Source organism: Cervus canadensis, chromosome 8 (genome assembly GCF_019320065.1).
Source record: "Cervus canadensis isolate Bull #8, Minnesota chromosome 8, ASM1932006v1, whole genome shotgun sequence".
Classification (NCBI taxonomy): Eukaryota; Metazoa; Chordata; class Mammalia; order Artiodactyla; family Cervidae; genus Cervus; species Cervus canadensis.
Window position 1 is genome coordinate 44,381,427 of NC_057393.1, and position 15,093 is coordinate 44,396,519.

Sequence of the window (15,093 nt, forward strand, 5' to 3'; positions counted from 1 at the left end):
GACAAACAAGCATGATACTTTTATGGATCCCAATAGTACGCAATACAGTTTTAAAATTCTCTTTGTGATAATATTATCCTGAGTGATTAGGTGAAAGGAAAGCACATGTCAGTCTGAATTTGGGGAAATGTTCAACAAACTTTATCATGCTTAAATAACCTTGAATAAGAAAGCAAAGTGTCACTGAAAAATGTCTAGAATTAAATATTGTTTTGTTTTCAATGTATAATTATCCAGAAGTAACTCTGAATAAGTAAGGAAGTCTTAACCAATGAAATTGTTTGACTTCTCTAAATAAGAGAGCAACTGAGGCAATAAAAATTAGATCAATACTCTTCTGTTTCTGAAGAAAGAAGAGCCCATCAGTGAGCAACAATTCCCACCTTCTGATTTTGACTCCTTGAGTGAATCCCATGTATTAAAATAAAGGGGTGGTCAGAGAATGTGGAAGACATTTTAAGAGACGTGAGTCCCAAATAGAGAATGAGGCTTATTGAGTGCACATCCTGCTTGCCCAGATGATAGTTTTGGACTCATTTTGACACCAAAGACTTCTATAAAAAAAAAAAAAAAATCCAAGCAAATGTATCTAAACTGAAATTATAGCAACCAAGCTAGAGTTTATGAGGGATTATAACTCTCCATTATCAATCACATCTAACTTGAGAGAATTAACCAGAGAAAATAAGTGAAGATAGTAGTTTCAAATATGTACATTCTTCCCCGACCAAAAAAAGATACATAACATGTTTATAAAAGCACTTTTTTTATGTCATCAAAGATAAAAAAGTCATTTGAAGTCATTTTTTTTTTTTAACATTGAAGTCATTTTTAAGTACTAACACTTTTAGTAAAGCAATTTGAGGATCATTTGTGTGTATATTTGTAACTGAAGTATGTTTTTCAACATCTAATACACAACCTGTGTAAGAATCATCTATGTACTCTTCAAATATACTGATAACTCAGATGCTCTTCTGGGAAAGGCATTCTTCTGGGAAGGAGCAGAGGGACCTGAAAGTTTACTATTTAGTTCAGATGACCTCTATATACACTAATATTTGAGAAATAATAAATCTTTCCTCATGTCTTATTTTAAACCCATACTTTAAAAATCACAAGAAACCCTAAAGGTTGAGGATGACGTACCCTTCCAGGCAATCAGTTGGTACAGAGTATTTGATAAAATGAGATGGTAAACCTAGAGAGTCTAAGAGAGTTCCCAAGGTCATAGAACTTGAAAAGGGTTGAGCCATAAATTAACCCCAGTTCCATCTGATTCCAAAGCTTATTTCACTGCAGAATCTTGGGTTCCAAGCTAAGCTAAACAAACTAGCTCTGAGAGCCTTAGACCTCTTAACTCTTTTTATTTATTATTTTAAGTTGAAGGGTTTGGATGAAGTTATTACCTCTGGTGCTATGGGATTTGGACTATTGTGTAATCTAGAGAAATTATGACTTGATTGAAGTCACAGGGCTAATGGTGGAAAGGGAGCAACAGTATTTGAACTCTTATTTAGTGTTTTTTTCAAATTTATCTTTTATAAATAGTTAACTAGTTCAGTTATTTCTCAAGTCTTTGTTAACACTTTACATTTAAAAATTTATATTCTGGCTTTGGTACCATTTATAATTATGGATTGCTGCCCCCAGATATTATACTACAGTATGGATTAAAAAAAAAAAAAAAACAGAAACTACAGATGGAGAAAACAAAGTAAGCAGCCAGAAGTCATCTATATTCCTTACCTTTACTATCACTGTGACAGTAGCAATACCAGGTGGCATTGTTCCATAAATATCAAAGGCCTCCACTAGAAAAGTGATACTTGCTTCCTGGTCTGGAAATGACTCATAGTCCAAACTCCTTAAAAGGGAGAGTTCTCCTGTAAATGGATGTAGTGCAAAAAAGTGCTTCACTTCTGGACTTCTTATCCGATAAGACACATTTGCTCCAAGGTCAACATCTTTGGCCTGTAACACGTTAAGAAGAAGAATGGTTATATCACTGCCATTTTCAAAACAAAGAAATGCAGGACTGATGGAGTTCATGTGTCAGTACCTAGAACAACATGTTTCAGAGAGAAGTATTTCTTAAAGTAATTTACCAGATAGAGGGAGAGGGAGAGAAAGAAAGAGATCAAGTCAAAGACCGAGACTCAGGAGATTTTGTCATTGTTGCTCTTGTTACTATATCTATTTTATTTGAACTATCACTGATGAAAAGAATCATACCACAGTAAAGAAATATTGTCATCCCTTATATGTGAAATCTAAACAGAAATGATACAAATGAACTTACAAAACAGAAAGAGACTCACAGACTTAGAAAGTGAACTTATGGTTGCTGTGGGGAAGGGGTAGTCAGGGATTTTGGGAAGGTCAAATACACAGTTATATTTAATATGGATAACCAACGAAGACCTATTGTATAGCACATGGAACTCAGCTCAGAGTTGTGTCCAGCCTTGATGGGAGGGGTGTTTAAGGGAGGGTGGATGCATATATATTTATGGCTGAGTCCTTCTGCTGTTCACCGGAAACTACCACAACATTGTTAATCAGCTATATCCCAATACAAAATAAAAAGTTTAAAGTTAAAAAAATTAAAATAAAAAGAGGAAAAAGGAAATATTGTTGTAAATGATTGTTTATTATTTTCTGCTGACGGTATAACAATGAAAAATAATATCCTAAATATTCACAAAATGAATAAAGACAAAATACCTACCCTCCAGATAGGGGGTTCTCAAAGAAAATGCCAAAATAAAAGAGAAATGTGTGTGGACCTAGAGATTGTCATGCTGAGTGAAGTGAGTTAGAAAAAGACAAATATCATATATTTCTTATATGTGGAATTAAAAAAAAAATGGTACAATTGAACTTATTTACAAAACAGAAATAGAATCATGGATATAGAAAACAAACATACAGTTGTTACCAGTTGGCAAAGGATGGGAAGGGATAAATTGGGAGATTGGGGTTGACATATAAACACTACTATATATAAAATAAATAACTAATAAGGACCTATTGTATAGCACTGGGAATTCTTCTCAATATCTGTAATCACCTACATGGGGAAAGAATCAGAGAAGGAGTTGGATATAAGTGTATGTATAACTGATTCACTTTACTGTATAGCAGAAACTAACACACCATTGTAAATCAACTATATGCCAATATATTTTTTTAAATTCTCATTTCAAGAAAATAATTCCCCAGTCATAAAAACAACACACACACACACACACACACACACACACACACACATATACACACACAAAGACAAAACAAACAAAAACAACTGAAAAAGCAGGTTTCAATGGAAATTTTATAGATGATTTTTTCTTTCAGTAGTAGAGATTAGAAATTCCTACACTGGTAGGAAATGGAATGGAGCAAAGATGGAATGCAGAAGGTCAGGTTTTGCTAGAACGTGTATGCAGTAAAGCAAACACCTCTGTGAACTTCAGTCTTGGCCCCCCCTCCAAGCAATTATCAACATCACAATGGGAACGATACTGTTAAAGCACAGATTTTATGATGTCACCTTCCTACCTAAAAACTCTTCTTTTCCATTTCATTTTGGATCAACTCCAATCTTCTTAACATGGTGAGGACACATATATTTTCTAGCCCTTTAGCCCCTCAGTGAGGGGCTTTCCTCTCCTCCAGGATTTTGAGTGGGTTTTTCCACTGCCTTGAATATTCTTTTTCCCCCTTGAACAACTCTTATTTGTCCCTCAGTTCACAATTTAGAAATAAGTTTTCCCTAGGAAACGTTCTCTTTGTTCTCAAGATTATGTTAAGAGTTCCACCTGTGATCTCCCAGGCTCCTTGTATTGAGGACTTCTGTGTTAATTACCAGTTACTAGTCTGCTTGCTACACCAGACTGAAAATTCAATGAAGGCAAGAAATCTTGTTGATCTTTGAATCCTTGGCCTCTAGCAGAGGACTTGGCATCCAGTAAATTTGTTGACTGAATGACTAGGGGAATAAATGGAGAAATAATAGCCTTCTCCCTGGTCAGCATCTGCCTTTTATAGATTTCGTAATGTGTCTTCCCAGATGGCGCTAGTGGTAGAGAACCCACCTGCCAATGTGGAAGACATAAGAAATGCGGGTTCAGTCCCTGGGTTAGGAAGATCCCCTGGAGGAGGAAATGGCAACCCACTCCTGTATTCTTGCCTGGAGAATCCCATGGACTGCAGAGCCTGGCAGGCTACAGTTCATGGGGTCGCACAGAGTCGGGCATGACTGAGCGACTGAACTGAACTGAACTAAGTAAACATATATCAAATTAAATAATAGAAAAACACAAGCTCTTAAAATCCATGCTAACAAAATTCAAGTTGTAGATTGCAGGTTGAGAAAGAGCTATATATTTTTCTTCTAAAATATACTTTATAGAACACCTATGTCAGAATTAAAGGGTTGGTAATTAAATGGAGATTTCTAGGCTAATCTAATTTACTGAATCTGAATATCCAGAGTTTCTGGTAATAATTTGAGAACTAAAAGAAAGAAGTTTAGATATAAAGACACTAATAAAAAGGAGAAATAGACTTCTGGAAGTATGCCAGTTATGTATAGAAAGTGAACAAATATTACAAAATAGTAAGTATAGCAATCTATTTCTGTAAGATACAGGGTGATTCTATACATTTGTATATGTGTACGAAAGAGATGTGCATACCAGACCATCTGACTTGCCTCTTGAGAAACCTATATGCAGGTCAGGAAGCAACAGTTGAACTGGATATGGAACAACAGACTGGTTCCAAATAAGAAAATGAGTATGTCAAGGCTGTATATTGTCACCCTGCTTAGTTAACTTATATGCAGAGTACATCATGAGAAATGCTGGGCTGGAAGAAGCACAAGCTGGAATCAGGATTGCCGGGAGAAACATCAATAACCTCAAATATGCAGATGACACCACCCTTATGGCAGAAAGGGAAGAGGAACTAAAAAGCCTCTTGATGAAAGTGAAAGAGGAGCGTAAAAAAGTTGGCTTAAAGCTGAACATTCAGAAAACTAAGATCATGGCATCCAGTCCCATCACTTCATGGCAAATAGATGAGGAAACAGTGGCAGACTTTATTTTGGGGGGGCTCCAAAATCACTGCAGATGGTGATTGCAGCTATGAAATTAAAAGACGCTTACTCCTTGGAAGGAAAGTTATGACCAACCTAGATAGCATATTAAAAAGCAGAGACATTACTTTGCCAACAAAGGTCTGTCTAGTCAAGGCTATGGTTTTTCCAGTGGTCATGTTTGGATGTGAGAGTTGGACTGTGAAGAAAGCTGAGTGCCGAAAAATTGATGCTTTTGAACTGTGGTGTTGGAGAAGACTCTTGAGAGTCCCTTGGACTGCAAGGAGATCCAATCAGTCCATCTTAAAGCAGATCAGTCCTGGGTGTTCATTGGAAGGACTGATGCTGAAGCTGAAACTCCAATACTTTGGCCACCTCATGCAAAGAGTTGACTCATTGGAAAAGGCCCTGATGCTGGGAGTGATTGGAGGCAGGAGGAGAAGGGGACGACAGAGGATGAGATGGCTGGATGGCATCACTGACTCGATGGACATGTGTTTGAGTAAACTCCGGGAGTTGGTGATGGACAGGGAGGCCTGGAGTGCTCCGATTCATGGGGTAGTAAAGAGTCGGACACAACTGAGCAACTGAACTGAACTGATGCATGTATATGGGCTTCCCAGGTGGCTCAGTGGTAAAGAATATATCTGTCAATAAAGAGACAAGGGTTCAATCCCTGGGTTGGGAAGAATTCCTGGAGAAGGAAATAGCAACCTACTCCAGTATTCTTGTGTGAGAAATCTCATGAATAGAGGAGCCTGGCAGGCTATAGTCCATGGGGTCACAAAAAGTCAGACATGACTTAGTGACTAAATGGCAACAATACATGTGTATATATGTACATACCTGGATACATATATATTTAGACATGTGTGTAAATAGTTTATCTGATATTTGTGTGAGCAGAAACATAAAAGAAACATAAATGTAACATAATACACACAAAAATTTAATACTGAGTAACTTCGGAGGTACAAGTTGAGAGATTATTAAGTTTTTAAAAATAGTCTAATGTATTGTCAATTGTTATAATAAATATTTGACATTCATTACTTTTGTAAATTGATAATGAGTCTATTAAGAAGTGTTATTCAATTTCTTACAATGGTAACTTTTCTCTCTTCTCTCTCTAAAATAAGCTAGTTAGATAAAACAGTATGTAGTATTTGAGTAATACATACATTAAAATTTACTTACCATTCATTTGAAATTTAACTGCATGTGTGCATTTTACTAAAGTCTGGCAGACCCATACAAATACCAAATTTTATACAGAATTCATGAAACAATTGCTTCTTCCACACACCTCTATTTGAAGGAAAGTGGTCCCAGCTGGCAGGTTCTCTTCAACAACAACAGTGTATGTTGAATTGGTGAACACAGGACTATTATCATCAATATCCAAAACCTTGATGGCCAGAGTAAGAGTTGAGTGACGAGGGTGAACTGCTCCATCGGTTGCCACAACAACAAGTTCATAGTAGTCCCTGACTTCTCTGTTAAGCTTCACGGCTGTGTAAATGCTCCCATTGGATGTGATGCGAAAAAGATTGTTGAAGTTACCCAAGCTGTAGTGCACTTGGCCATTGATTCCAGCATCAGGATCTGCTGCCTAAACAAAATGAAAAACAGAGGAATTCACATAGTACTCTCTGTTATAATATTTTAGAAGGGACAGTTAAAGAACTATGGCATATTTCTAACCAAATGTTTTTTTTTTTTTTAGAGAGAGCAAAGTAAAAAGATAATGATAATGTAGTACAAAAGTCTAGAACACGAAAATAAATTTATAATAGTTTAATGATACTCAATTCTAAATGAGCATAAAATTAATTTGTATCAGTAGCAATAACAATATTACATTACTACAGAAAATTCACATTACATAAATACTGAATTTTTCCTGTATTATCATTTAATAGATTTTGAACTCTAAAATTTAAAAAAGTTTTAATTAAACATAATTGAGTGATAGCTTAAGATCCTATATTTTTTAATTCAAGCTATATATTATATATCTATAACACATAAAAGCATCATATATTGATAAATATAGATTACTGCATTTAATTCTCCTAATGTTCTTATGAATAAATATCATTGGTTCCATTCTACAAATGACAAAACTGTGGCTTATGGATTATAACTTGCTTAGAATTATGAAAGAAATAAAAATCTGTGCCTCAATTATTAGTATAATGCCTACATAAAACTACTTAATAAATTTGAGAGATTAATTCATGTTAGAATAAATTAATGCAAGCAACTGAGGTTTAAAACTAAACATATTCCAAACCCCAAACAGAATAAAGTTTAGTAACCATAAAGCAACTGCAAAGGGCTCTTCAATATTAGAATACAGTCTCTAAATGATAATAGAATTGTTGATGCAATAATAAGCCTTTTGCAATTGGAAATTTTAAGTTATATTAAATAACTTTGCATTAAATAAAATAAGTAAATTTTGAGTGGCTATTCTTCGAAGGAGTGTTATGAGAATTAATATAATCTAAAACTTAATTGAAATAGAAATTATGACATCTCATTATCAAATACTGTACATTTTGTACTACATAGCTCTATCTCATTGTTCCTCACACAAATTGGAATAAATCTTAGAAACCATAAAATGTTACATAACTATGCACCAAATGGCTGCTAAGGAAAGGAAGGAAAACAAGAGACTTGGCTGCATTATGAGTGAGGGACACAATAATCAACTAATATTCACAAAGCCTGGGATGGAATATGATGTATTTGAACAGCATATAAGCAGATGTACATCCACCTTTACAAACACTGGGGAAGCAAGTGGGTTGGGTTTGCTGGACACTTTTGCCTTGTTTGAAATGATAAAGCCCAAGATGTGAAGTCAAGTTTATAACCATGCACCCTATGAATGCCAGACTTTCCAGCAGGGTTTGTCCCTCTGATTCATCAAAACACAAATGTCCCTGGGAAGGCATTACTTCTGAAGTTTGAAGCCTGAGAAAAGATGAGGAACTGCAGGAGTGTCTGAAGAGGAGAAAAATACTGTAAAATAGTTGAAAAGCTTACATACACATATTTTCTTCTACTTTTATATCTTTCATAGAATTTGTCTTACAAATTATTGACAAATTAGTCAAGCTGGTCATCTTAGTGAAAACAAACAAACAACAATATTGTCAACTCCCCCACAAAAAAACAACCTAACAAAAAATACTCTGTTTTCTCTTAAATCACTGCTTAAGTAAATAGAAAAATAAAATCTGGTAACATCAGTAGGTCTTATTTCATTAAATCAACACTATTAAACATTTCAGTGACTTTTTCTTATGTGGAGATTTTTATGTAATTTAAATGATTCTCATTCAAGGTGTGTTTTTATCTATCCCAATATTTGAAAGGTTTATTATGAAAGAATGATTCAATTTGATTAATGTGGCTGTGTATGCATATGTGTGGAGGGACAGGGGATATTAAGTATGTACTGTTCCATGTATGTCCAGCTACTGAACTGATATCTCCACTAGGACTTACATATCACAAGTTTATTATTTTATAGGTCTATAAAACAGAAGTTCAATAAGCATCTCATCTGGCTAAAATCAAGGTATGCATAGGGCTGTGTTCCTTTCTGGAGGCTGTAGGCAAAGATCCATTTCTTTGCTCATTCCAGTTATTGACAGATTACAGTTCCTTGAGGTTGTAGGATTGAGATCCCCACTTCCTTTTTACTTGTCATGCAAGGACTATTCCCAATTTCTAAGACCAACCACAAACCTTGGTTCTTGTCTCATGGTATACTTTTTCCGTCTTCAAAGCTAGCAACAGTGGGTTAAGTCCCCCTCACATGTTCTGAATTTCTCCTTCTATTGTATTTCCCTGATCCACTCTGCTACCATCTTTGTTCACTATTAAACAGTTTTGATGACTACAGTGAGCCCACCTGGACATCTAGGATAATCCTCCCATCTCAAGTTCCTAAACCTCATTACATCTGCAAAATTTCTTTTGCTGCTTAAGGTAACATATTCACACGTGGGATGTGTTGGGAATCATAACTCTGTCTGCTCTAGAATCAGAAATTTAACATGTCCTTAACTAAACCCTTGATTATATTTGCCCAAATCTTTTTCATATCTAATTCCCTTATTTCAGTAAATGATTCTTCCACTGACCCAATAGATTACATAAAAACAAAGAAGATATTCCTGAGATCTCCTTCTATCTTCTGTGATTCATTTATTCAATAATTTCAGAAAAGCATATTTAATGTGATGTATGAGGCTCAGCTTCAAGTTACAATGGTGTATTAGGTAACAAGGTCCAATATATCATGGAATTTACAGAGAAAATTCCTATTCTATTTGTAATATGCTGTTTACACCTGTATACAGTATCTCAATTCTAACCACTTTGGCCCAAATTATCATCAACTGTGGCTTAGATTACTAGATTACTTGTTAATTATTTTCTTTTTCAGTTATTTCATTTCAGAGAGGTCTTCTATAAAAGAAAAATGACATTATTTATCTTAATGTCCTTTAATGATTTCAACTGTGTTCAGCAACATTCAAACAGTTAACATCGTCAAGACGTCGCCTATTGAATGCTACTTTCACTATGTTCTGGAATAATGCAAATCTCTCCAACCTCCAAATTTCTCTAAAGTCTCTGCCTAGTGGGGGCTTCTGCTATTATTTGCCAGGCTAATGCCCACTCATTTTTCAAAAGTCAATTTAAACATCACTTTCTCAAAGCAGTCTTCTCTGAATCATGACATATAAATGAGACCCTTCTGTTATACATGCCAATAACTCCATATAACTGTACTTTATATCATATTTAATAATTTTAAATTATATATTTATTTCTAAGATACACAAATGAATTGCATTTATTAACATATATAAATAAAGATATTACTGTTGTTCATTGTTCAGTCTGCCAGCCATATCCAACTTTTTGCGACCCCATGGACTGCAGCATACCAGGCTTCCCTGTCCTTCACTATCTCCCAGAGTTTGCTCAAAGTCATGTCCATTGAGTCAGTGATACCATCCAGCCATCTCTGTTGCTCCCTTCTCCTCCTGTCTTCAATCTTTCCCAGCATCACAGTCTTTTCCAATGAGTCTGTTCTTCGCATCAAGTGGCCAAAGTATTGGAACTTCAGCTTCAGCATCAGTCCTTCCAATGAATATTCAGGATTGATTTCCTCTAGGATTGACTGGTTTGATCTCCTTGCTATCCAAGGGATTCTCAAGAGTCTTCTCCAACACCACAGTTCAAAATTATCTATTCTTTGACTCTTAGTCTTCTTTATGGTCCAACTCTCACATCCACACATGACTACTGGAAAAACCATAGCTTCAACTATACAGACTTTTGTTGGAAAAGTGATTTCTCTAATTTTTAATACACTATCTAGGTTTGTGATAGCTTTTCTCCCAAGGAGCAAGTGTCTTTTAATTTTGTAGCTGCAGTCACCATCTGCAGTGATTTTGGAGCCCAAGAAAAAGAAGTCTGTCACTGTTGCCATTTTTTCCCCATCTATTTGCCATGAAGTGACAGGACTAGATGCCATGATCTTCGGATTTTGAGTGTTGAGTTTTAAGCCAGCTTAATGAATATGCTACTACTGCTATTTATTAACATATAGCTATATAATTCTTAAAATATATATTTAATCATTATGCATCTATTGCTTGGTTCTATTTTGATTTATATCTCTTCCATTATCAGCCTCTATGCTTTTAATTAAGAATACCAAAACAAACACTGTAGAATTATCAGAATTTCATCTGGGACTCTGATTACCTTGGTAGAACTAATGAATCCAGGTCGAAACTGGAAAGTATCATTTTTAAAAACTACAAAGTAGTATTTTGTTATGATTTAAATGAGTGTGATGATAAGTAAATAGCTTTGTATTTTTAATATTTTGTAGAATGACAAAGAGGGCCTATGTAGTTTAAGACCGAGAACAACCTTGATATATAAAATGATTGCTACATTGTAGAAGTGCTGATTAGTTTCAGTGTTTCCAGTATATATATTTTTTATATCATTAACTTTGGTGTGTTCCCTCTAGGTATCAGATATCTCAACGATAAAATAAAAGATGTGAAATCAAATAGCAATTTTGAATCTCTTTTCCTACCGTTATACATGTCAGAGATGAAATTCACAAATGTGGCACAGATCATCAATTATAATATGAATAAAATAGATGATAGTTATTGCATAATTCTCTGTAATCTAGTTGCAAAGTCATTTGTCTGTTTCACTGAATAAAATATATAAAAATTTAAGTGAATTGTCATTGCCATAGATAATATAAGCCAATAACTAGTATTAGAATAATGCAGATGTGTACCTACACTGGTAACAAATGACTCGGAAAAGACCTCGCATTTGATTATTCAACTCATGTTTGAAAACCACTGGGCTAGCGGATTGTTAAAGGAAACTTGCTCCAACAAGAGACTGAGATTTAAAAAAAAAAAAGTTTATTTCAGAATGAACCACCTACAGTGCTTGCATCATGTTGATATTTCCCAAGTCAGTGCATTAATCATATTTTCCCTTGTGAATTTTCCAATGTTCAGAGAACTGTTGCATTGAAAGGTCCTTTTTTATTAAGGATTGTGGAATGGTAACTTACTTTCTCCAGGATTCAACTTGCCAAAAGGAAGGACATTTTAGCAAGAAAATTGTCCTTTCTCTGCTCCCTTATTCAGTCATGAGTGGTGAATTTGATAGAAAGAATTGGGTAAACACACTGACTTCTTTTAACATAACATCTGATGTTTATAAGGATGTCATATGAGTTGTTTGTTTTGCTATATGAGCTCTCTCCCTAAGACTAAGACCTACAATTTCAGTTCTGTCTGAGGCTGTGTAGTTACCTTTAATTGTGGGGTAGCATTTACTAACCCATTTGGCTCTCATTACTAAACCTCTTTCCCCTCAATATCAATTTCACCTATTTGCCAGAATTTCATGTCTCTTTCTGAATTTTTTTGAACCTGGGGAAGGTATAGGATGTTATCTATTGATAATTCCAAATCCTTGGAAACATCAACACCACAGTTTCCAAACAAATTTAATCATAGATTTTTTTCATTGTTATTTGTTTAGAAAAATATTTGCTAATATCTTGAGGGACATATAGTTTGTTAAATACTGTTGTAATACACTGAGCAACACTGGGAATAAGGCCTCTTTTTAATAATCTGTCCATGACATTTTCACATAATATTTCCACTTTATACTGTTTGTTCCCCATGATCGATCACTTGAAAATAACCATCTTAAATTTATAGAACTAGTGGTTCCCACTTTCTACCACGTTGGGGTCCTTAACAGAGTCCACAGTAAGACAATAAATGGCAAGCAAAAGAAATCAGAAAAATATATTCTTTCAAAAGGTTCAACGAGAGATTTTTTAATGGCTTAAATTGATAGGAAAGGCCATGGAGGGAGAGGCAAATATTGAATTTTTGTTATGGCTGTGGTAAACTAACTCTAGGTGCTACATTTCATGGAATGTTAGCTTTGTGCCAGGATTTTTCTAAAGGAAAAATTGAGGAGAGATGGAGAGAGCAAGGGAGATCTTTGTTAAAATAAATAAGTTTGGGAAATTGGGATTAAAGAAAAATTTTAAAGTTTTCATTACTTCCGAACTTTTCATGTGCCATTATTTCAATGAGGAAGGCAAAGTTCTCAAGGGGAGTAATCTATGCACCAGATTTAAAAATCCCAAGTAACAGAAATCTTTTCAACATGTTGACTGAACTATAGAAAGAAGTCCAGACTCCTATGCATGAGTTAATGTCAACCTACATTTTCAGCCTTCTCTTACTATTTACTGTCCTGTATAAACTTTCTGCTCAAGTCTAATCAATTTTCTACATTTCCTTACAACTCAGAATACACTTTTTGACATTTCCTTTAAGACTTGCCATGATGATTCTTTATTCACTTCTGAAATTCCAATCCTTAATCCAGTCTTCAAATTCCAACCCCAGTTCAATCTCTCCTATGAAAATGTCTAGCATTTACAGATAGATCATTTTACACATCAGAATTCTAGGCTTGACAAATACTTCTTCACATTACTTATTATTTACACCTTTTCCCCACAACCGTAAGTCCTCTGAGAAGAGAAGCAAATCTCATAACTTTATTTATTGAATTTTTCAAATTTGCAGAAATCCTTATCTTACAGTGGGATAATTTGTTGAGAGAAAATATTCAAACACATATTCAATAGGGATACTAAAAATAAATATTAGATGAAGCATTTTTATTAACAGGGTTTCATAATTTCATCAACTTATGTATAAAATGTTAATAATACATTCAAAGTCAAACACACACATACACACACATTCTGATACACATTTGCTACAACCTAATTCACTGAAGGACTAGTTTCCATGAAAAGAAGTATATTTTATGCTCATGGAATGAAAGACCAACAATCAATAAGAAAATGCTCTAAAAAATTTAAAGTAACTGAGTAACACATCTAATAGAGACAAAGGAACTAGAACACTTATAAAATGCAGGATTATTTGCTTCCTTTTCTGACTCCTAATTAATTGAGAAGCATAAATAAAGTCATGGAAGCTAAATAATATGGGATGGCTAAGCTAAGTAGTTTCATTTATTTACTATTATAGATGAGTATGTAGATGTTAGAAAAGGTAAGCAAACATAAAATTCCCTATTATCAGCAATACTGTCAAGAAGTCTGCATTGATGTTTAATATCTAACCAAGGAACTCAGTGTGTGATGATGCAATGAAACCATTCATCTTCCCAGAAATCAATTAGAAGTTAATTAAAATTGTTAATAAGAAAAATCACACATCTCTTTTCATCTTGTACTACCTCAAAGAAATAAACAGTAATAGCTGCAACTTTATAATCATCTCTCCATGGTTAACACATTTTGTAATATACACCTTACTAAAGGACCTGATTTGCAGCTACTTATTTGTGAATGCATATTGCTGGGACATCAGCTGATAGTTTGCAGTCAAATAAAGATTTCATTGGACAAAACTTTGACTATATGCTAGAAAAACTTTTGAATAGCCTTAATCACTGAAGTCAAAGTTAAGAGTCAGCCAGTTAACATTGCAGTCAGCCAAATAATTACCTAATAAGGACAACACATCATGCACAAGGGCTTTTATTGACTATACCATTTTATAGTACATCATTTAAAAAGGAAGCTGGAAAATATATTTCTTACACATTATATCTATGCCTTTTGCTGCTTCATTATATTTTAGAGAAGTCTATCATACATGCTTTCTCATCGATAAAGGTGGAAACCCATTACTGGGATACCTACACTGGGAATTACAAATTCTATAGAGATGTAAAAGCATGTCTTTATGGGTACAATGTACTGGGATAAGACCTTGAAGGAGAGCATGAGGCCTGCCCGCCTTCCATTGAAAACTCCCTGCCTAGATTACTTATGCATTTTCAATGATTCATTCATATTTAAAATGTTTTATATTCATACCCATTTGGATTATTTAGATATAAAATGATTTTTGTTTATTTTCATAAAAGTCAGGTCTATATAAAGAACTTTGAGGACAAACAGAAAATATAGCTATGAGAAAGGTGTGAACTGCCATGTAGCACCTCATCAGCCCAGTGCAAAACTCAGAGGGAGCTTAGCTCTAGTTTTTGCTTGTCCTTCACTGCAATTTTTGAGGCTGTGCGCTTCTCTCTCACCTCGAAGCCGGAGCCATAAAAGTTGTTGAGCAGGGAGGTCAGAAGAAGTTGGGCAGTGCATCCATAATGACATTACTAATGGAAGTACATTTTTAAAATTATCTACGAACTTCAAAGAGACATAAAATAGTTGTTATCTTTATTTCTTTAAAGAAGCTGAGTTATTTCAAGGGATGTGATTATCAGTGTAAAAGGGGAAAAGCAATTTACTGACTCATGATACTGGTAAATGTGTCCTCTCTCCA

The 15,093-nt window shown here is 34.6% G+C and overlaps 1 protein-coding gene across 1 annotated transcript in view; it reads right to left on the bottom strand.

Moving 5' to 3' along the window:
• PCDH15 (protocadherin related 15) overlaps nucleotides 1–15,093 on the bottom strand; it is a 1,286,954-nt gene that overhangs the window by 211,787 nt on the left and 1,060,074 nt on the right. The window contains exons 21-22 of the mRNA XM_043476181.1: nucleotides 6,408–6,713; nucleotides 1,750–1,974 (exon numbers count right to left, since the gene is read on the bottom strand). Coding sequence (XP_043332116.1) covers nucleotides 1,750–1,974; nucleotides 6,408–6,713 — 531 coding nt within the window. The remainder of the gene's footprint in view (nucleotides 1–1,749; nucleotides 1,975–6,407; nucleotides 6,714–15,093) is intronic.